Source organism: Nesoenas mayeri, assembly GCF_963082525.1.
Source record: "Nesoenas mayeri genome assembly, chromosome: 6".
Classification (NCBI taxonomy): domain Eukaryota; kingdom Metazoa; phylum Chordata; class Aves; order Columbiformes; family Columbidae; genus Nesoenas; species Nesoenas mayeri.
This window is the reverse complement of record NC_137545.1, coordinates 19,368,660-19,391,328: the sequence shown is the minus strand read 5'-3', so window position 1 is coordinate 19,391,328 and position 22,669 is coordinate 19,368,660. Positions and strand designations below refer to the sequence as shown.

Below are 22,669 nucleotides of genomic sequence, written 5' to 3'. Positions count from 1 at the left end.
AAAAGGTTTTTAAATTTTAAGATAAATAAAATAATGTATGTTTAAAATTTAGTCCTGAAATAAACAGAAAAAACCCCTTTCCTCCCTCCACAAGAACATAAACTGTGCAATTCCTAGTCAAGATTTTCCTCCTCAGAAATGCTTTTCTACCACCTCGGTTCAGTTTCTGATCATACTTATGCCAGTAATTCTTCAAGGATTTATTTTACCCAGGAAAGCTCCATAAGAGAAAATCAGGTCTGTGAACTTCTGGCAAGTTAAAGATTTGGGACTTAAGTTCTAAAGAGATTTGGACTGACTTGTGTGTGCCTGAAGAATGACAATTAGACTAGACCATGAAACAAGAATAAAGCAGTGCGACAAGAGATGTTACATTGATATTTATTTCTTTATTTTTAATGTTATACTATGTGTCTCAGAATGCAAGATTGCTTTTATTTATTTGGCACTTAAATCACAATATAGCAGCAATTTTTAATCTTACAATATATATGAAATTAAAAGTTTCATGTAAAATATAATTTAAAAAGTTTTTTTAGGTTTGTTTTTAGAAACAGTTTTGCTATTTAGGTCACTGATTAAAACGTCAAAATTATTTTTTAAAAAGTACATTTTAATTGACCAATTCCAGCTGAGTTCCATAAAATAACAGCTTAAATTAACTACTTATGAATAGGGAAGGGAGGATGATGATACATAGGGGCAGAATGAGAAGATGGGGGCGACACAGAATTGTTCAACAGTGTCTGAGAAGATACGTAAAAATAATCCAGTTTGCTACAAATACAAGTAGTTCCAAATTGTAGAATAAATACTAAACCTAATATATTATTTCTGAATACTGGAGATTAATTATTGAAATCTAGGACAATTTTTTACTTACGCTCCAGGGAATTGCATCGGTGTACAGTAGATGAGCAAACATCTTGGCAACATTTCTCAGTTTGTTCGTTTCCAAACGATGAATGGTATCATATTGTTCTTTGAAAATAGCTTCAAAGGATTCCATATATTCTTTTTTTAACATGCAGAAACGCTAAGACAACATTGTACAATTTAAATAACCAGATTAAACAATAGATTAAACATGCAAATAACCTATATGTAGGTGCAAATATTTACAGCAAGAACTTCCTTTTAAATAACCCTTGGAGAAGAAAATACCTTCAAATGGATACATTTTATTGCTTTCAGCAGTTTGTCAGAACAAGAAACTCATCTGCATTGCAAAGTAGTAATTATCAATTTTGAACTACAGCAAATTATCCTGAAATTTCCCTAACTTTCATACATCCAATATTTTCACCTGATTTAACCCCAAATGTAACTTTTTTCTTGACAACATTGAATTACTATTTAGAGAGGCAGCAGGGAACACAGTCAAGAGGGCACAGATTCCAGACGTAAACATTCCAAAGCACATGGAAATGAATGTTTCTATTCTACTGAATGTGTAGATTCATGTGGTTAGTACTTGGTAACTGACTGTCAGCAGAAGTATTTCCTCAAATACTGGATAAAAAACAAAAATGGAAAAAAACACTCCCTTTCAGAATAAAGTGCTTCCTTGAAAAGACAAATATTTTATCTTAACTAGTCAGATATGTCAATATCACACATATAGAAATTAACTAACAAATAACTGCAACTAAATTAGCAATTAGTTACACAAAACCAAAGAACTAGCTATTCAGTGAAAAACAAACAAAACCACCCACAACCCTGCGACAGTAAATAGTCACAGTCTTGTGCTCTAAATAAAAACTACTAAGCTGCTTTGAACGAAGTGGTAAAAAGACAAGAGTCTCCAAAATCAACCTTTAGCACTGTAAGTGATATTTTCTGTTAACTCATAATACTTTTACCTCTTTTTAGTACCATTCCTTTGCCACCGATATACTGTTCTAACATAGTGAGAAAAGAGGGAAGCAAAAAGAAGCAACAATATAAAGAGAAAATGAGCTCTCTGATTCTGCATTCACTATGCTTGTTACAATCAAAATGTTAATTCAGTCCACTAATACAACTAATCAACTAATGTAACCATTTTTAGAATGATAAAAACCTATTAGTTTTATTCATCCATTAAAACTTAAGTTTGGCACACAAAAAGAGTAAACCAATGAAGTTATCTACCATAAAGTGTAAAATCTGAAAACAGAACTCACCCCTGCCAGCAATCCAAAGAATTTCTCATATGTTCTTTGCTGAGCACAGCAGTCAAGTATCATATTGCAGAGTTCTTTCTGGTTTAAGAAACAAAAATATACATTCTCTAGGTAAATTCACTGTAGCAGCAAACCGCCATTATTACTACGTATCAAAATATTGAAGAAAACCTTACATGGACTCAAGCTTTGAAACAAGAGCATTTATATAAAACTTCATTGGTAACATCAGTAGTTTTCTAAGTTGCTCATGTTTTAGAAATTATCTGGGGCATGAATATGAACTTTTGCTATTCAAATTTCTTCTTCTGCCAAGAGCAGAGTGTGAGGTCAGTGAGCACACACCAGATTAAACACAAACTTATTCCTCTGACCTGCTCTGTAAGCTATGGATTGTAATGCAGCTATGAACTGGTTTAGGGCACATTTTGAAACATTTATTTAGACAAACGAGGAAAACATTGTTATATAAATGAGGAGCCATGAAATACATGGTACTTAAACAGGACTGCACTTTTATCCTATTAACTTTTTAAAAACTATTATTATTATTTTCTCCTAAGACCAACTCCAATTTATGACATTCCCAAATCAGTTTTAGGCTGTCAATCACTTATCTTTCACAATTAGTTTAAATTTCTCTTTAATAATAAAACTCTCATTAAAAAAGGGATAATTTCAAGCATTTCGTTCTCTTTATATCTTATATCAGTTTACTGTAACCTAAGATTTCATATTCTCCCACTTGTACCGCTCTTCCAAGCATGTATTCTGAAAAGAAACATTTTGCCCATGACAAAAACTCAAAACAAATAAAAGGCCAACCACATTCAACAAGAAAAAATACCCCCTCCAAATCACAAGGCAGTAACATATCAAAGTTACAGCTATGTTTAAAGGCTTTCCTTTCAACACTGTCACATTACATTAGTGTGATGTATTAAAATGCATATTAACTTTTTATATTATCCTGTTTTACAGTAATGCTGCAGTTAATCAGTTTTTAAACAATAAAAAGGGTAAAGTGCTGATGCCACTGCTAATATTGTCAGCAAGACCTGAAAAACAAATTACTTTTCTTTCCCATCTTAAATGCAATTACAACATTGGTATCCCCTGTGGTTTACAGTAATTAAATATTTTAATATTTTAATTAAATATTACCATGATTTCTAGGAGGCTATCTTGAATTACCACACAAATGAAAATGGATTCACCCATAAAGACTTTCTTGCTAGACCGAAGTAACTCAAGGTTACATTGAGAGTAACTGTTTACCAGATTAAAAATTAACAAACCTTAAAAGGATCTAATTATTTTTTCAGATGTGACAAGTTCACATAGCAATTCTAGCTTCATTTATAGTTTTAAAGGTTAATTAACTCACATCTGTACTCCCACTGGTAAAACTTCTGGTGATGTTTATGGCAGGAAAAGCCCGTGTTTTTCAGTCCATCATATGCTTTAAAGAATGCAATGAATTTGTTTCCCAGTTTAACAGGCAATGTATTACTGCATTGTTCAACAGTTCCCATATAGTGCTCAATGAGTGACTGTTCAGCTTAGTTAAGAACGTATGTGTAGCTATCCAATCATGAAATAAAGTGCTTCGAAAAACACCTGACATACCATACAGATGGTGAATGATCTTTTGAACAACTTTTAATCCATTATTGTATTATGGAAAAAAATGGCACTTCCCAAAACCGCTAAGACAGAAAATAAAGACAAAGCTTCCTCTAAATATACTGCAGATCTTACAGCTCTCCCTAAACATTTTCTACTACCTTTTATCCAAACACAATAATGGTTTAAATGGACAATGGCTCAACTTCACATGGCAAGTATCATCATATATTTAAAGATACTAAAGGGTAAACCAGAAAAAGACAGAAAAAAACAAAAACAAAACAGACTAGCTTTACCATTCTGAAAAAACCTGAGCACACACTGCCCACTCTGTGCTCTCTCAGCTTCACACAAAGGCTGTGTTCACTGCAGACAGAAGAGCTAAAGCAACTTTATCACTCCCTTCCAATCGCAGGCTCCTTTTCACAGTTAGTAATTTCCCCCTCCTCCCCGCTCCATTCCTTCCCTTATTTTCTGCTATTTATTTTCTTTAAGACTTGCATTTAACTAGGAGCACGACTGAGGAGCTGCCTTCTGCTCTCCCTGGCTGGGAGCTCCTTACCACCCCACAGCTCTGGTCCCTTGATCGCACACATGGGCTGAAGCAACCATGAGACATCCCCACCCTGTAAGCTCCTGTAGCTTTTTAAAATACAGAACTGTCAACACAAGCACTTGGTTTCTACAATCATACGAGGAACTAAAGGAATTGATTTGCTGGAAGCAAACCTAGTAAAGGACACAGGTTGGTTTAAAATAATGTGAAAGTGGAATTATGTGAAATTAGCTCTCCTTTTCTTTCAACTACAAACATCAAGAACTGAAATTAACTCCTCTAAGAACAGAGGCAAAAAAAAATCTGTTAAAGGAAAGCATAAAGTAAAAAGCCTATTTGACATTTTAGTTGGGCTTGTTTGTTTGCTTTCCTCATAGCTCAGAACAACCAGTAATACCCTACTTATCTAACTACAGTTTTAATTTATTTAAATTTTCTCCTTTGGTAATGTATGGCATTAATGGAGCTTTAACACAGATAGTAACAGTAGTTTATAACAGTACTTTTTAAAAAAGGGAAGTCGTGTGCACTGTCAAGACTGAACATATGCCCAAAGAAGGAGCTTGAAGGCTTGTTCAGAACATCTGCTCACAAATGTTTTCAACTTTTGATCTACAGGCTTCGGCTGGGTCTAGATAACACCAAGAAAAGCAAGCCTCCTCCTATGAAGTTTATTGTGAGAAGAAAGAATTTCAACTATTTGACTTTCTTTTTTTCCTTAAAAAATAATCAGAAATCAACACATAAGAATTAAATTCTGAGCATCTGACATACTTAAATACTACCAACTAATGTAGAAAAGCAGAACTAAGATACCAAAGTGAGTCATATCAACAAAAAAAGCAATAAGCCCCTTCATTAAAGCTTAAGAATCCACATGGAAGAGTATTAGGGAACAAGAGAGTCCCAGAGCACAGGAGATGCATTAAATTATCTTCATACTTGACTAATAAGATTGACAGATCTGAACTAAAGGCAGCAGAGGGATGCCAGGTTAGCAAGAGTCCACTTGGAACCTGCTCCTCCAGTGGGGATGGGTATCAGCACAACAGAGAGCAAAGAAGTGAAGTTTACAAGGCTTTCATACCAGGGCAAGAATTCAGAAGAGAGACTGAAAACTAAGGGGGGTAATAATAATAATACAGAAGCAGGAAGATACAGATACCATTTAATCCGCTGAAGTAGTAAGAAACAGAGTAACAGGAAAACCAAAATTAACTTTAGCCTTTTAGCAAAAGATTTAAGGAAAATTCTCATAATAGAACAGGGAAAAAGTTTTTTGCTTGTTTTTTGTTGAGAAACAGTGGTAGAACAAGCAAGGCTCTACAAAACATCATGCACAGGGGATCCTGAAAATCTGTAATATGGAAGATACAGCATGAAAAAGGATTGGGAAGAAAGTTTGTGACAAAAAATTTGGAAATGCCTTCCCAACATTTATATTAAACAGGCAATGTACAACCACAGAGGAATAACACTTTTGCTTATTTAAGGTAACTATGACATGCCAAAATGGAAACAAAAGAAACCTGCAAGTTTACAAAAAAAGATGAAGATAGAGAAACAAGAAAGCACATTGCTTGTATCTATCAAATATCAATAAAATACAGAAGGAAATAATACATTTTAGAAGATTGAATTTTTAATGACTGAAGAAGGGGCCTTTGATGAGAAGACAACATTGAACATATCAGAGTCATTGAAAAACAGATTAAGAAGGGTGAGAAACAGATCAAGTGTAATTAGAACAGTTTAAGACAAGGTCCAGGTACAAGAAGCAGATATATGTCCAGAATCCTGGAGCAAAAATGAAGAAGAAAAAGAGTCAAGGAAAACAAAGAAAAACTGGAAAGCTGTAAACAAATACTGGTTTGTGAACCTGGGAAAGAAAACTGTGGAAAAGTGTTTTCTAGAGAAAGAAAAACAGGACACACTACTATGGAAACTTTTCACACAAAAAGTGGATGGTAAGAAAAAACAAAGGATGAGGAGATGGAAACACGTATTTTGGGGAAGGAAAAGTCTACAGTTGGAGACTAAAAATTAAATGCATGCAAATGTGATGGGAAACAGAAGATGGATGATTCTGCCTAACAGCATCACTCACTCCTGAAAAAGCAGACTTTCAGTTCAGTTCACGGCAAAGTGAAAAATGTCTTCATCTCAAGTCAGGACACAACCATTTTAGGCTAGTATATAATAAAAAAAAGCTTGTTGACATTCCCCATAGTACCCAGCACTAAACTGCAATGCCAAAAAGCAGTATTATGTTGTTCTATTCCACAGATTATCCATTTGAACCTTAATCCTCTTTCTGCAAGTCAGAGCTGTGCGACAGATCCATTTCTGGTATTAAGCACATGAACACTTGTGTTGCACAGCCGCCACCGTGACGCAATAATCTGATCATTCAACCACTGATCAAAACTGCTAAATATATTCCTGAACTCAGCCCTCCTAAATCATGCCAAAAATCTCCATACATAAAGATTTCCGGAAAAATTAACCTGCAAGAAAATCGTTAAGACTTTGTTAATCTCAAAACTGTCATTCATGTCTGTTATTAGGTTCTGAATATTCTTATCAGAATTTAGATTGTATTTCATTGACAAATCGCTACTCAAAGCCTGTGGAAAATTGTCTTAATAACAGAATTAAAGAAAGATGATTTTTTCAAGGAAACTCTTTCAGAGGGAAAATACGAAGTTACTGTAAAATTAGACTTAATTTGAACAAAAATTTTGCAATAAGAATGTTAAGTTTCACCTGATTTTTAAGAAATAGAAACTGCATTAAACAATACTTTAGTCAAACACTAGTATCTGTTTCTTATGAAAACATCCATTCGCAGTATGATCTGGCACAGAGAATGAGCTCTTACCTACAGGGTCTTCACTGGAAGAAATAACCAACCATGCCATTGCCGCCTCTCCTACACTCAATCTAAATTGCAATTTTCTTACAAGCATAACAAACTTTGAAGATTCACCCAAGAGTTCAGCAAACATTTCAGGAATTTCTGAAGACTGGTTAAAACTTTGAATCATAAGGTGGAGGTAAATTATATACAAAGACACATCATCCTGCAATAGAGGCTGCTGAAGCCTTCAGTAAAACAGACGCAAAGAAAGTTCTTTATGGCTAAAAACAACAACAACAAAAGTAATCGTTTGGTTTGATTTGATAATGATGACAGTGGAATGCAATTCACTAAAGGCTTCAATCAGAAGATATTAGCTTGAAAGAATAAAAGATGATTTTCCTTGTTTAGAAACTGGCAGTTAATTCGAACAGAAATTTCCTGTTGAGTATGCTCAGTTTTTTATCCACTTACACAGACCTGAACCCCAAAATTCCTTGAATAATTTTGTTGTCTGTATCTGGTTGTTCATTCTGCTCTCATACTGATCAGGAAACCCCCTTTTTTTCTTTTGCCCCCATGAACACTCTCTAGGAGCTGTATGTCCATACAATAATCAAGTAAAATCTCTCACATCTTTGATTAAGGTGAAGGGGAAAAGCAACTCTAATTATTAGGGGAAAAAAAAGAAATCAGCACAAAGATGATGCCTTATGCAATAAGAAGATGCAGCCTTACAGCAGTTTGAAACCTTGAATTGTAGTAATTCCTACAAGTAGTACTGAATCATAGGTTGATGCTGATATATTTTTATCTGCTTAGATAGATATACACTTGCACACACACATTAAATGCCAAAAATAACACTGCTGCATCTCATTCACAGCAATTACATCTGAATCATAACATCGCCTCAGATTCTTCTTTTTTTTTTTTTAATAGGGTGGTGTTGCTAACCAAAATAAATGATCTAAGCAACACAAACTCAAATATTCAAGTACATAAATTCTTATTCATCTAAATGTAGTTTTCAAAAAATGCAATAAATTTCATTAAAACTGTGATGCTCAGTGAATTTTATGCATTTTCCAAAGCATAAAGTGATAGGAAAGAATCTGTTGGGATGAGGTGTTAAGGGAACAAAATAATATTGTCTAGACTTGACTAGGCAGCTAGTGGGAGGTCGTATTTTGTCTCTTCCAATCATGTGTTCTCTAAAGAGACATGAAAGACAGTAGAAACATTTCAGATATTATAGTGCTGCTATAACAGTCACAAACCTACTGGACTCTAAACTAGTTAGCATTGTATTTAATTGATTCCCAACAGTTCCATATAAATATTCAATTTACCTGTAGTTTCCCAAGTCTCAAAACTAGACCCAGGAGTTGTTCCAAGAGCTCTCCTACAAAATTAGGAGCAACAATTTTTGCTTTTGCAGTGCAACAGGAAAAAACCCACATTTGGACATTTTTGTGTACAGTAATATTTATGTTTATTTAATTTGTGGTTGATGGGGAAATAAAAAGTTTCTCAAATCTGAGAGAAATTAAGGCCATCAATGGATTATATAATACAAAAGGATTCATATTCAGTAAATTAGTACCCCATAAAGTATATGAAAATTAACAGAAATCAATCTCTGTACCTCTGGTTATTTTCATTTGCAGCAAGCAATGGAGTCACAAAAATCATAAGAAAACAACCTGGCAGCAAATATTAAGTCAAATCCCAAAAATACCAAATCAAGTGGTGAAATAAGATCTACTTCTTTTATGCATCAAAGTTTTCGACTAAAAGACGACTGTGAAAGCAACAAAACCACAAATTCTTTTAGCACTATGCTAAATTTCAAGGGCTACTGACAAAGTCTACAGGTGCCTGCAAATATGATCTTCAACTCCAAGTTCTTTTGGAGACAACGCTCCAAGAGTGATTGTCACACTACAGTACTTGTGTCACAGGATAAACTCTTCAACAGTCCAACCAACAAACCTTTTCAAACTGGTTCTGAGCAAACATTTGATTGAACTGCCTGGCAGAAAGGAGCAATTGTATAAGACAAATGTCTTTGAAATATGTGTCAGCCTATTTGCTCTAAAGGTTGCAAGACCATTTTGAGGAGTAACAGCTGTAAGGAATTACTCTCATCTGCTTGCTATACAAACTAGGTCCCAGGACAAAAGTAAGTATTCTAGATGCTAACATAGTACTATTTCTTCATAATGTTAATAACAAAAAATAACAAAAAGTGAGGCTTACAGTCTGACTTTCAGGAAAGTCCATCTTCAGCAGTTTGTGAGCACATTCTTCAAAGTCTAAGCTGTAATAACAGAAAAAATACTTCTCATTATTTGTGCAATATACATCAGACTAAAAATACTTCAGAACTATATTAACATTGATTGTTGGTACTCAAACTTACGCTGTTTTGAAATAACCATTCAGAAACGTATTTGTTGTTTCATTTTATTTTTCATAAATGTTTTGTATTTCATGAGTTTATATCTAAAAATTAATCTAAAGTCATTACATTTACAGGCAAGCTGAAAACAAGATGACTTGGGTCATTATTATTACTATTATGTCATCCTAGAAAACCTGGCAAAACACAAACATGAGCTCATTTTGCACATCCTGAAAAACACTGAAATGCAAGCGCTGTATATAAGCTCCAAAAGCAGTATATACCACCCTCTCCTCTTTGCACGCCTGTCCTTGCATATTGGAAGCCTTTTGCTACCAGTAAGTGCTGGTATTAGTACTCACCCACCCAAATGAGGATGAACAAACTTGAGTATAGCAAGAAAGTATTGAAATGAGAAATACAAGAGCCTTTCATACATCTCAGTATGGTATTAATTCATATATCTAATGATCAATAGCATTACTACATTATCTGACCCTTCATGAAGGTTCAGACCTGCAGAATATTGTGGCCATGCCTACTTTTAACTTTTCACCCAGCAACATAGGGGTTATACTGCCATGTTTTGATTATTTGTGCCATGTACTGCAAGGGGATTTAACTATCAAGATACATAAAAGTACAGCACCCTTCAGGGTTGGTATCTGTTACTTATTTTCCACACAATGCAAATGGCAGCAGGCCTAATTAGTACCATGCTGCAGAACTCCTTACCCTCAGAACTGGAAAAACTCTAGAGCATCTCTACTTCAGGAGTGCCACACATTTTCGGAACTTTGTAAGATGCTGTATGATCTTAAGATCACTGACTTTCGTTCACTTAGAAAATTTTTATTACAGTACTCGTTATAGAAAAGCCCCAGTGCATTAGTCAAACACTTTGAAATAAACAGGATATATCGTAGAATGAGAATTTGGGTACCAATGTGTTGCGACAGTCTGCTTTATACAACTAGGTCAGGCTCCATAAAGAACACTTCCATGCTGCTTTTTTTTTTTGTTTTATAAATTGCACACTAAAACAGAATTTAAAAAGAAAGAATCCCAGTTCACCTATTTCAAAAGAACTACAGTCATAGGTGTCCAAATTATATTATATTTACCTTGACTGAATGGCAAGATAAATTGTTCGACGGAAGGAGACCAAATTAATTTCTGTTTTGTCATGGACAGTAACCTTCTGACCTGAGAAAGAGAAACAAGGTTTTGTAAAGAGCAAAACATTGAGGCACATATGCCTAAACACTCTTAGAATAGCTCTATTACTAAGTTCGTAGCACACTATATAGTACTTTTTCTATAAATAGTTACAACTGTTTAGCAGGTTTATGTATTTTTTTATTTTTACAGAGAAGGAAAAAAAATGAATCAGTATTTGGCTCATCTGTAACTAACATGTAAATATTTAAAGATAAAATTTCAAGAGGATAACTCTCCTTTTAAAAAAACCATTTACAGGACTAAGCCAGTGCAACCTCTCCGTTTAACATTTCTTGGCTACCTTATTAGCAAGGTTTTTTCTGCACAATTTAACTATATAATGCTTTATGAAGCCTCCTTGATATTACCAGGAAACTCTGTTTCTGTTACGTGTAGAATCTGCATTACAGAATTCTGCAAAGATCTGTTTTGTCCTAGAGCCAGTGTAGAAAAATGTGTTCTGAACTGGGAACACTTCCATTCATAAGGTATTTGCTATTCCTTCTTTCTTTTAAAGTTTGGTAATAGCATAAATGATAAAAAAGTTGTGTGAACTCTCATTCTTTTCATCGGCCTGGAAGCTCTGCTGCTGTTCTGTGAAATATTCCAGCAAGCTGATGAGGAAATCCATTCCTGGTGTTCTACAAGAACAGGACTTGGCTGGCTTTTCCATTACTCACACAGTCTGCCCAGACATTTGAGTTACGCTTATCCACTTTTTTTTTTTCCTGGGAAGCAAATACATTATTTGAAAACATGTAAACGCTGACTGCTTCCACTAAAGATCAAAAGAAGGGATCGAACTGAACTAAGAAGTGAGATACAGAGGACATAAATACAGTTGTAACAAACCCATTCTGATTTTGAAAGTGACTTAAAAATATGCTAGAGTACTAGAAAGTGTCCAGAAAGGTTGTCTTTGTGGGTTTTCAAGGAAATGTTTTTGTTTGTTTGTTTTTAATGTTTGCAAGGCTTTTCTTGTGTGAAATTGGTGTGGTCAAGAACAATCAAGCAAAGCTGCATTTTACTTTCTGGCTATGCTGAATGCTTCCTTTTAGACTTATTTTTATACTATTTGCTAGGAAATACTTAGATCTGAGAATAATTTCAAATTAAAACATCCCTTTACATTTGAACTTTTAGTTTTACAAAATGTTTAACAAGTTAAACTCCTTTTTCATCTACAATCAATCACTATTAAGCTGCCAGTCATACACTTACCATCTTCATCCTCGTCTTCATCTTCATCATCTTCCTCACTACTTCCAGCCTCTTGATCTGCTTCAGATTCACTGTCACCTTCATCGAGAATTTCTGAAAAAGTGGTACCCCAGATTAAAGGAATATAGACCACAGCAGTTTCATTACAAAGAAAACCTGATCCATCACCTAAGAGTGAAAGGGTGGTTTGGGTGAAGAAATTGGCAGAGCCAAAAAAAGAATATGCCATAACTAAATGAAAATGTAACTTAAGAAACAATGCTGAAGAAATCAGCAGGAATACATTGGAAAGGTCTATGATGAACTGAAAGACAGTTATCTGAGACACAAATATTACCCACCGTTAAATAATAAGGTTGTTAAAAATGGTGGGATAAGTAAACGCCCTATAATTAAGCGTGTAAATATAAAATTACATCTAAAACGTGTATACACACACCCCCTACCTTTCTTCAGCGTTTTGTATTTCTCTTCATTTTCCAAAAAGTTCGGATCCATCTTGAAAACATCTTTAGAATAAAAGAAAGATTTTATTTAATATATAAAATGAAGAAAATAGATACTACTTAAATTCATATTCACAGGGAATGCAGTCATAGAATTATCTTCTGTTTCTAACTTACTAAGAACATCCTCTGGGTTGTAGTCATCTTCTAATGGCAACATATGAGTAAACTGATCCTCCTCTTCCACTAGATCTAATCCTTCTGGAATGATTGGATGATCCTTGAAGCCATCCTTCCGTACGGCAAACATGACTTCTATCATATACTGAACACGCATATCAATTTTAGATTCATGCAGAATGTGCCGAAGACGGTCAAAGATTGCTTTGGAAAATGACAGAAAGGTAAATATGAGAAGGATTTATTAATACAAACACCAAAAAGACAAGTGTTCTGGGTAATTACACTTACCATTAATACCTCTAGGAGAAACTTCTGTTAATTTGAGCCCACTCTCTTTGATAAATCCAATTGCTACTTCAATACTGTCATCAGTAGGCCTTTCAAGAAGCAAAGTGAGCATTTCCAAACATAAAACCTCATGAGCCTATGGAAAGAATATCAGTAAAGAATTCAAATGTACAGAGTTATACTACTATTACACAGATTTACTTGACTGAGAAATCCAGCCACTGAGGATGCCACAACACACTTGTTTAATCACACACACAAGGCAACAGTAGTGGGACAAAGTTAATTAAGAGGAAGTCAACATTTCAACTGCAATTTTACCACCTGTCTTTACACCAACTTTGTAGCGAATGCGACTGTGCCATTGAAATGAACAAGCAAGCAATGAAAAATATTTGCCATTACAAAAAGAAAAAAATATATAGAATGCATTTCCAAGAAGCAAATATTATAGAACAGCTTACAATAGTTACAGAAGCTAGTTGTAAGTGCACTGTGCCTATAATTAAATCAGGTGTTCCAGTTTCAGGCACACGATCAAATGGCACATCTCAGATTAGTTTCTTTTTTACCAAAATGCTGTATATCCCAAAGCACTCCTGAAATGCTGCTTCTTGCCATTATTCAAATAGGAGTATCCTGATTTCTAACACATAAATTGGCATAGAGTTGGATACAAATTTGATTCAGATACAACTGAATCTAGTTCTGCCTACTTAGATGTTTAAGTCAGATGACAGCATTGCAAGAAAACTCTCTTTAAGATATGTGAAACACTTCCTTTGCATCAAGATTTGGCTGAATACCAGCCCAAACATATTTACAAAGTCCGGGGAAGCTCTGGAGCAGAGTGCAATGGTAAATGACAGTAACTGCACAGGCAGTTACCAATGTCTTTTCTAAAAAAGTCCTAACAATTTAAAGCAGGCATAAAAGGAAACCTGAACTCAGATTTTCAGTGACCTTTAGAACAGGGAGAGTGTCTTGTCATAAGCTACTACTGTCTTCAAACTAAAGAAATAGTGATACAGGGGCTGGATTGAGTAGAAACGAAGAAACATACCACATTCTGATTCATCAAATGGGCAACAAATTTTGATGATGTTAGACAGAGTTGCTGCAAAAGAAATAAAATAGGAATTTTTAACACATTGCATATGGAAGAAAAAAATTGTAACTCGGTCATACTTCCTATAGATTTGTGCATCTCACAATCAAATTAAGTCACATTATTAACTATTCTGGGATACTGATAGTGTACACAATTAGAATTGTACATTAAAAACCAAAAAACAAACCAAAACAAACACTAAACACTGCACCTCCCTGACGAAATCTAACACAGTATTAACCCAGAAGAGGCTGTCAAGCTTTCACAAAACTCTTATACTACTATACTTAACGTACTAACAATAGGTCCTAACCCACAGGTCTTGGCTCTGCTCCTTTGAAGTACATAATTTCAACAGACTTGATACAAGATTAACACAGCAGAGTTGCAAGTTTTGGCATGTCACTTCTTCAGATAGACATACCTTATCATTTCTGCGATATCCTTTGCGAAAATTCAGTATCAACCTCTTGAGAATCAATTCACCGATATTTGGAAACTTTGAATTGATAATTGCCACAAGAGCTGCATAAACATGGGTAAAAATTGGAGAGGCACTCTGAGCTTGCAAAATGGATCTAGACAGCAATCCCCTGTAAAAATATATAAGTTTAAGATTTTTCTGATAATAAAACATTTAATGTTTTTATTCAGTATGTATCACATAAAATAGTATTGTACAGTGGGAATATGAAGATAGAAGATGGTCACTTTCAAACCATTTTTTATTATGCACAAATGGAGTTTTGCAAAATGTGTTGTCCAAACATGTCTGAGCTGAGAAATTCTTAAACTGATATCTTATCTTTCATTATTGTTCCTATTAGAACTACATTTGGAAATAAGCATGTAAAAAGTCTTCATCTTGTAGCCCTTTTCTCACCCCACTGCAGGCTCTTTTTAGCTTTGAAATTTGTCTGATCGTGCTTTTTCTTTTCCTCAGTTAAAAAAACACAAATTACTGTTTGTGACAGGAAAAAGTAATGTTTTTCAATGCTTTTCTCTAACGAAATGGCATATTTTCAGCATAATAAGTATGTTTTGGAACTGAGAACTGATTATAAAAGACAACTACTTAAAGCCTAAATGAATGTAAACAAAGGGCTCATGAGATATAATAGTTCTTCTATTATACTAATAGGCTCTCTTACATTTATATAAAGACTGACGTCTGAAAAGAATCTGAGACCTCCCCCCCTACTCAGTTTTGCCTTTTCTAACACTTTAGCATATAGAAATTAACTTTTGCTGTATTACTCCATCACAAATTGGGAGTGGGGGAAGCCCTGATCCTCAAAGTCCACACTGGTATCCAACTTTATCTTCCCTGTGGTCTATTGAAATATTAAAAAAAACCCAAACCATCATCTCCTAGATGGTACTAAATACAAACTGCATAAGGACCTTATTCCTACTTCAGAGGTGACAAATGGAATAGAACTCATTTCACACTAGTGCACAGCAACAGAGTATTTGATTTTGAAACCATTAGTTACTTCTCACTGAAACTGTTCTGATTCAGATGCTATTTAACCCCAACTTAGAAAATTCAGAAGAGCACTTTACAGCTAGGTAAAACTTCATGTCATTACTTTTATATGCACCTTTGTGCAAATCTAGAACTCAACTGTGAGAAGATAAATGGTCCCACTTTCCATCTACATTATTTTGACATTTATAGGCCACACACAAAAACTTCCACAGACAAGTGTATTCTAAAAACCTTCAATAAGCTCATTTTTAGACTAAAATATTACTGCTTCTACTAAAATTAAATTTCAGAGACATGAAATGCAGGCAAGTAAAAAAACAGTTCTGAAACAGGCTATTCAAGACTTCATTATTAATTTTAACAGAAGTCACATTCAGGTACTACTTGTTCACTCTCTAGATTTTATTTAATTCTCTTCTGTTATTTTTACGCTATCTTCCCATCAGGTATGACATATATGAAAGTTACGCATTTCTTAGCTATAACCTCCTCAAATAACAGTGATTCAGTTGTGACAGAAAAAATATTGCTATCTGTTTTAAAGGTAACAGAATTATCTCTGAATATTTTGTGCAGAGGGTTTTTTTGGTGGTTTGGCTTTGGCTGTTTAAATGAAAGCCAACCTAAGAAACCCATACTCCTTTAGACTAGCATATTTAACACCTGTCGACATAAAAACTAAAGCAAGGCAAGTCATCACACAGCACTGGCGCAGTCACCATGACTTAGTACTGAGCTCAAATAGCATAATAAACTTTCTCTACATTACAACAATAAACAATCCAGCCAGATAACTGTAGTAAAACTTGATTTGCTAAACACTGGCTACAAATATTTTCTGTCCCACAGAAAAAAAATCCAAGAATACAAAAGTAAATAGACATGAGACATCTGTAAATTGCAAGTCATTCAAGTAAAATCCATAAGTAAAACCTTTAAGAAAAGAAAAGACATACCATCTGTTGCACACTTATTCCTCCAAGGACACAATTCCTTCCCCTACTGGTCCCTTCCCCAAGTAGGGGACTACTCTGCACAGGACAATCCAGCCCAAGGTTAATTTTCAAATCTGACTAGCATCCATACGCTACTCACTACACACATAGCGATGTACATGTGAATAGCATACATATCAGCAGAAAAGCAAGAGAATTGTTTTAAAATATTAAGCCATACCTTCCCCGAACAATATTTTCCTGAAGGAGCTCATGAATTATATTTTCTATATTAGAAACGTTCACTTTATTGACAAGACCATTGATCGACTTCTTCAAGGCTTCCCAACTCATCCTCTGATATGCCAAGCTATTACAAAAGTATCACAAATTAATGCATTAATTTGAGGCAGCACTGAGTGAATTTATATATATATATATACACACACACATATATGAAAATGTGAACGTAAGTTGTAATCAGTAAAAACGGTAAGAAAATATTCACCATGTAAATATGAAGACTTGTTCTCAATTATACATTTAACTACTACAAAATCACTGAAGCAACATGATACACCAAACTGTAATTCTCTGCAGATACAGTACAACCCCATATGTTCAGTTTTCTAAGACACTCCAAAATAATCTCTGGTTACATTCGGTATCCCACTTTTCCATTTACATTTTGCAGCAGAAGCATGTAGTCATAATCTGATTGTCTCAGCTTTCTTCTGATAAAAATATACCTTCGAAGGAATGATCACAGCATAGAAAAGGTACCCCTTTTTCACCAATATTCACTAAAACCCTTTACTGTTTGGCTTTTGAATAAAAATTCTAACATGTTACTTTCAACTCACCTATTTTTATCAGTTATTTGCTCTTGCATCATCCTGAGCTTGGCAGGTGGAATATATGCACCACCTGTGCGAGTAAGGATGGGATCCACTTCTTCTTTCTTCTTCTTTGAAGTGGCCTCATCATGAGCAAGTGAGCTCTGGGCTGTTGACCGCTCTGGGCTCCTACGATCAGGCGATGAGTATCTTCTCTGCTTCCTTCGATCAGATTCTCTCTCCTCCCTTCGATCGGATTCTCTGTCCTCCCATTTTTCATAGTATCTCTCTCTTCCCCTTTCCATCCTTCTAAACAAAAAAAACACACACAAAAAAAACCTCAAACACCCAAGGTTTGTGAAAAGTTTTCACACTTTTTTTTTTTAAATAAGTATTTTATTACAGATTAAGAAAAGGCTTGATACCTTCCTTCTGAAGTTCTGTCATCATAGTATTCCCTTCTTGAGTACTCCTGATCGTATCTGCTGTCATCAGAGTGTCTTCTCTTTCTGGGAGACGGAGACCTGTCACGCTCTACATCCCTATTCACAACCCAAGACATGAAATTCTTAGTAAAAGGCTTAGAAAAGCAATGCTGGTAATATCTATTTGCAATACAATGTTACAATACAGAACCGTTCCACTTCTGCAACCTGAGTTTCACTAAGCTCATCGTTTAAATAGAAGATGCTCCTTTTATAATGGGAAAAAAAAAATCAAAATGAAAGCAGCACTCTGAAAGAAGTATATAATTTTAAGTTCTAGGAGGAGCTAACTGGTAATAATATCAAAAATTCAGCACTATGCATTCCTTGGAACATATGCATTCATTTCTTGCACCTACTTTTGCCTGTGTAACATGATACTGAATAGACACTATTAGGAAAAAAGGTAGTGTTTAGTACGAGAGGTTTCATTCCAATTAAAATATGAAATTAAAAATAAACTGGTAACAGTTCATCTCATGGCTTGGTAGACTGCACTTCAAATGTTATTTCTCCACCTCCTACTGGTATCAATAATCTTGCCAATGTGGCATCACCAATATGCAAATCCAAGCAAAAAGCTGGCATGTAATTTCCATTTTCAAGTCCCATGACAACGTAACTGAATGCTAAGAGGTTTTTCAAGATTTAGTTTTAAATAACAAATCTATTTAATTATTGCTGCATTACCATGTGAGTATTTTATTAAATCTACACTTATTTTCTTTTTATATATTACCATAACTAAACAGTGAAAACACAACCTGATTTTTTTTTTTATTTTTTAAACTTCTCTAACTCACTATGTGAGGTATATGTATAGAACTGTAGGGTATAAAAATCAATCATTCTACCTGTCCTCTGGAGACAAGCTTCTTTGGCGTGAACTGTAGTTTTCCTTCCTTTCATAACTGGAACCATGCTTTAAGAAAAAAAAAAGAAAAAAATCAAGACCCAATATTATATATTAACTACTGGGAGCACATGCATCTTGAGATCAACATATTCCATATCTTCGGCTCCCTAATCCTTTACAAGTAGTAAGGGCCATGAAATAAAAATAATGGCAGTCAGTTATGACATGGAGACCTGGCTCAAAACACAAGTACCTCAGCAGCTGGATTCCCTGCTACAGGATGCTGCAGATGCCAAATGCTTACATGGGTTCAAAACACTGGGCAAACAGTGAAGAAAAATTCACATGGGTTACAAAATAACTTCTCTGGCTCAGGAAGCTGCAAATAGGTAGAGACTGGGTGAGTATGTGGGTCAGTACTTTTACTGCTGCCCTGTTCCCAAGCTTTTCAAGGCATCTGCTGTTGATTGCTGCTGGAGACCAGAGTAGATGGACCTTCAGTCTGGCTTTCCTGCTTCCTTCTTCCATACAGCATTTTACACTTGGTTGCATCACATGCAATACCACTAACAGAATTCTGCCACTTCTTGTTTAAAGACTGTCCTTCCTCTCTCCTAAAGATCCCCTTTATTGCATAATTTGTCCTTATCTTCCTCCTTTTTACTAACCATGATCTATTTTCTCATGAGTCATTCCTAGCTTCATATATCACAAGCATCTAACTTATGCTGTTCCACTTGACAGATTCTGGAATTTAATTCCAGATTTTTTTTAAATATAAGTTTGCAGGATTGTTTAAGTGATACACATTTAAATAGTCCACAGAGAAGTCTGTGGGTTGAAACATGACATACAGGAGTCTGGAGTCATACAAAAAAATCAGAGCATGACAGCAGCTACAACACACATTGAAAGATATTCACCTCATCAAGATGTTTCTAAACTACTTTGGCACAGGGAAGAAGCACCTTTTATGACCTCTACACTTTCATTGTAAGGCTCATCTCTTCCATCAAACTATTATTTACGATTTTTCAGAACCACAATCTCATGTTATCTGCCAGTGATCAGCTGTGAAACAGGTAACACTTCACCTTGACACAGGAACTCGGTGTCAGGACTTGCTTATGCACCTTGACTGAACTTTCTGTGCAAGTACTCATCTCATTTTTTGAAGTGGCATTCAATCCATTAACATGCTAGCACACTAGTTTTTGCTCCACCAAAGAATCAATTAAAGCCATTGGTTAGAAGAATACAATGACACCGCCTTCAGAAGCGGACTCAAGCAGGTATATTCATTGATCTCCAAAAACTTAATTTAGAAGTATCTTTACTAAATATAAGTGTGGTGTCTATAATGAGCTGTGCAACTAAAACCAACATTAACTGAGGCTTCCTAAAGAAATACTATCAACACAAAGATTATGAGCATCATCCCATCAATAGGCTAATGAGACTGACTTGTTATCACTGAAATTGGGGTATGTGTATATACACGTAAATATATATTTATCTCTGTGAGGCCACTATAACATATTCTAGGATAACACCTTCCCTAGGGTACATTTCTAACACTGTGTTAAAATTATTCCCAGTATTGTCTTGCCTGAAGCAATACAATGGATATGAAACAAATGCAGCATCATTTACTTGAAGTGTGTATTCCCACAAAAGTAACATCCATCTGACAATTCCAGAGTGATGTTATCTCTGATGACAAAACTAATACAAGAAATTAACATATTTTCACCAAGGTTTTCTTCTACTGTCAATACTCATCTGTGGGACTATACCATACAGCAGATCACTGACATCATTCAAGGTTAAAAGAAATCCTTAAGTTGTTTTTGTTTGTTTGTTTTGTTTTCTTCACACACACACACAAAATAATAAAATGCAAGACTGTATGCTAAGCTTTTAAGGAAGTGGTAATAAAAATCTTAGAAAAATCACAGAACAGTTACTATATTTAAATCTGTCTTCTTAGGATGAACCATTCTCATGTGTTCTAGATCATCTGCCTTTGCTCAAGCAGACCCAAAAAGTGTCCACAGAAACTACCGTAACTACCAGATTGGGAAGACAGGAGAAGATACCAAACTATCCCTCAAGCACTCCTGTTAAAAAATACTTCAGTCTGAAAAGCTAGAACCGAAAGAGTGAATAAGCCTATGCAGGGTCAAACTCTAGAAACATAAGCCAAGAAATACCATGGACTGGAGAGTGTATCAGAAGAGTAGCACTCTGCTAACCTGTACCAAACTTAGGGTATGTCACAAATGTGGCATTTCTAAACCATCGCTTTAGGAGAATAATTTTAAAGCAAGTTTTTTCTTCTTGCATTTGTGAAAATCACTCCTATCCACTCAGAAACGTACTTTTAAAAGGGACAGCTTTAACTTTCACGGCAACAAGTTCAGTTACCACATTAACTGTTACTTCCTGTCTCTTTATCTTTTCGTTTTAACATGATTGTTAATTCCTCAACAACTATTTTCTCCATTCCTCCACTTGCTCATGTTCTCCATTGAGCCACCATTCAGTCACTTTCCACCAACCACTTTATTATTATATGCCAGTAACATTCAAAGCTTCCATTGTTGGGACAACAAGCACTAGAAACAACAGTAATTGATTGACTATATCACAATATTTCTCTTGTAAACTGCTGCTGTCAATTATGGATAATGTTTGCTTTACATTTAGAGTGTTTTGTTTAACATAACACCAAATACAAATGTAATATGGGAATAATCAAACCCTACAATTTAGATGTAAGAACACTTACATTCACTTGGGTCACCCTGCTCTTCATCTTGACTTCCTACTTTTTTACAGAGTTCCGAATGTGCAGCAATGAGACAATCCAAGATGGAGTTCAGTGTATGAAAACCATTTCACCTGTAACAAACAGAAGACAATCAAAAACCTTCTACTGCACACTGTGCAGGAACCTGCACTTTTAATATATTCCTTAGGCCCCCATAACTTCTGAAAATAAAACAAACAGCCCCCGCCCCAAACCCGACCCGGTCCGATCTCCTGAAGTTCCACAGCACCTGCCACAGGAGATAAAGGCCGTAACACGGTGGCCGAGAACGCGCCAGCGCCGCGGCCACTCGGCACAGCCACCCACAGGCCGCGGCGGGGGATGCCGAGGCCCCGCTCACAGGCCCAGCCCCAGGGCGCCCATCCCGGCCGGCCACCGAGCCACCCGCGGGGCTGCGTTACCGCCAGCCGCGGCCGAGCAGAGGGGAGGTCGTGACCAGCCAACCCGCGGGCAGACTCGGCCGCCAACGGCGCCCGGAGGCTGCCCCGACTCCCGTGGGCAGCCGGGCACCGGCGAAGGGCACCCGCCGCGGGGCCCGCGGGAGGAAGGGAGAGCCCACACCCACCGCGGCCACCGGGCCCGCACCTACCGGCCACCAGCAGCGACACTTCCGGCGGGACGCGGCGCACAATGAGCGCACGCAGCTCAGGCCCCGCCCAGCGTGGGCGCTCGGCGCAGGCGCGTAACCGCCCGGGTTCCGGCCACCCGGGCCCCGCGGCACCACGGGAAGCGTAGTTTGCGGCGGCCGCCCGCCCGGCGGCCATCTTGCGGGCCCGGGGGGTGCGGGGCCACAGGGCTGCGTTCCCTTCTAGTGTGCTCTGTAGAATAAAAATGTTTGTGGCTGTTGTTGCAGGTGAAACACAAAGACACCAGCGGGAAAAGAGCCAACAGAGTAACTCCTGAGTAGATCTATATCGGGTGTATCATTCCTTTCAGCCTGTCCTCCTGTGGTGATTTCTGAGGTGATGCTGCCTCTGGAAAAACAGCCACACCATTACCAAATGTACAAGGTTCCTGTCAGAAATATACATAATAACAAACAAGCACTCGATTCACTTTTCTGTCCAAAGTCTGGCAGCATGTGTGTAAAACACAATGTATTTCCTGAGGGATTTAGTGCACCTGGCCCTTGGGTGATACCT

The 22,669-nt window shown here is 36.2% G+C and overlaps 1 protein-coding gene across 2 annotated transcripts in view; it reads right to left on the bottom strand.

The window, feature by feature from the left end:
* Positions 1-22,139, bottom strand: part of CWC22 (CWC22 spliceosome associated protein homolog) — a 28,264-nt gene extending 6,125 nt beyond the window's left edge. Inside the window, exons 1-16 of one of the 2 annotated variants that reach the window (XM_080346714.1) lie at positions 22,117-22,139; positions 21,486-21,598; positions 18,693-18,760; positions 17,779-17,895; positions 17,381-17,662; positions 16,759-16,887; positions 14,515-14,683; positions 14,043-14,096; positions 12,980-13,115; positions 12,686-12,892; positions 12,509-12,571; positions 12,063-12,155; positions 10,745-10,826; positions 9,476-9,536; positions 2,169-2,246; positions 884-1,036 (exon numbers count right to left, since the gene is read on the bottom strand). In XM_080346714.1, the coding sequence (XP_080202840.1) occupies positions 884-1,036; positions 2,169-2,246; positions 9,476-9,536; positions 10,745-10,826; positions 12,063-12,155; positions 12,509-12,571; positions 12,686-12,892; positions 12,980-13,115; positions 14,043-14,096; positions 14,515-14,683; positions 16,759-16,887; positions 17,381-17,662; positions 17,779-17,895; positions 18,693-18,760; positions 21,486-21,512 (1,719 nt within the window). In that variant the 5' untranslated portion in view covers positions 21,513-21,598; positions 22,117-22,139. The other variant, XM_080346713.1, reaches the window with a different exon arrangement.
* Positions 22,140-22,669: the final 530 nt, after the last annotated feature.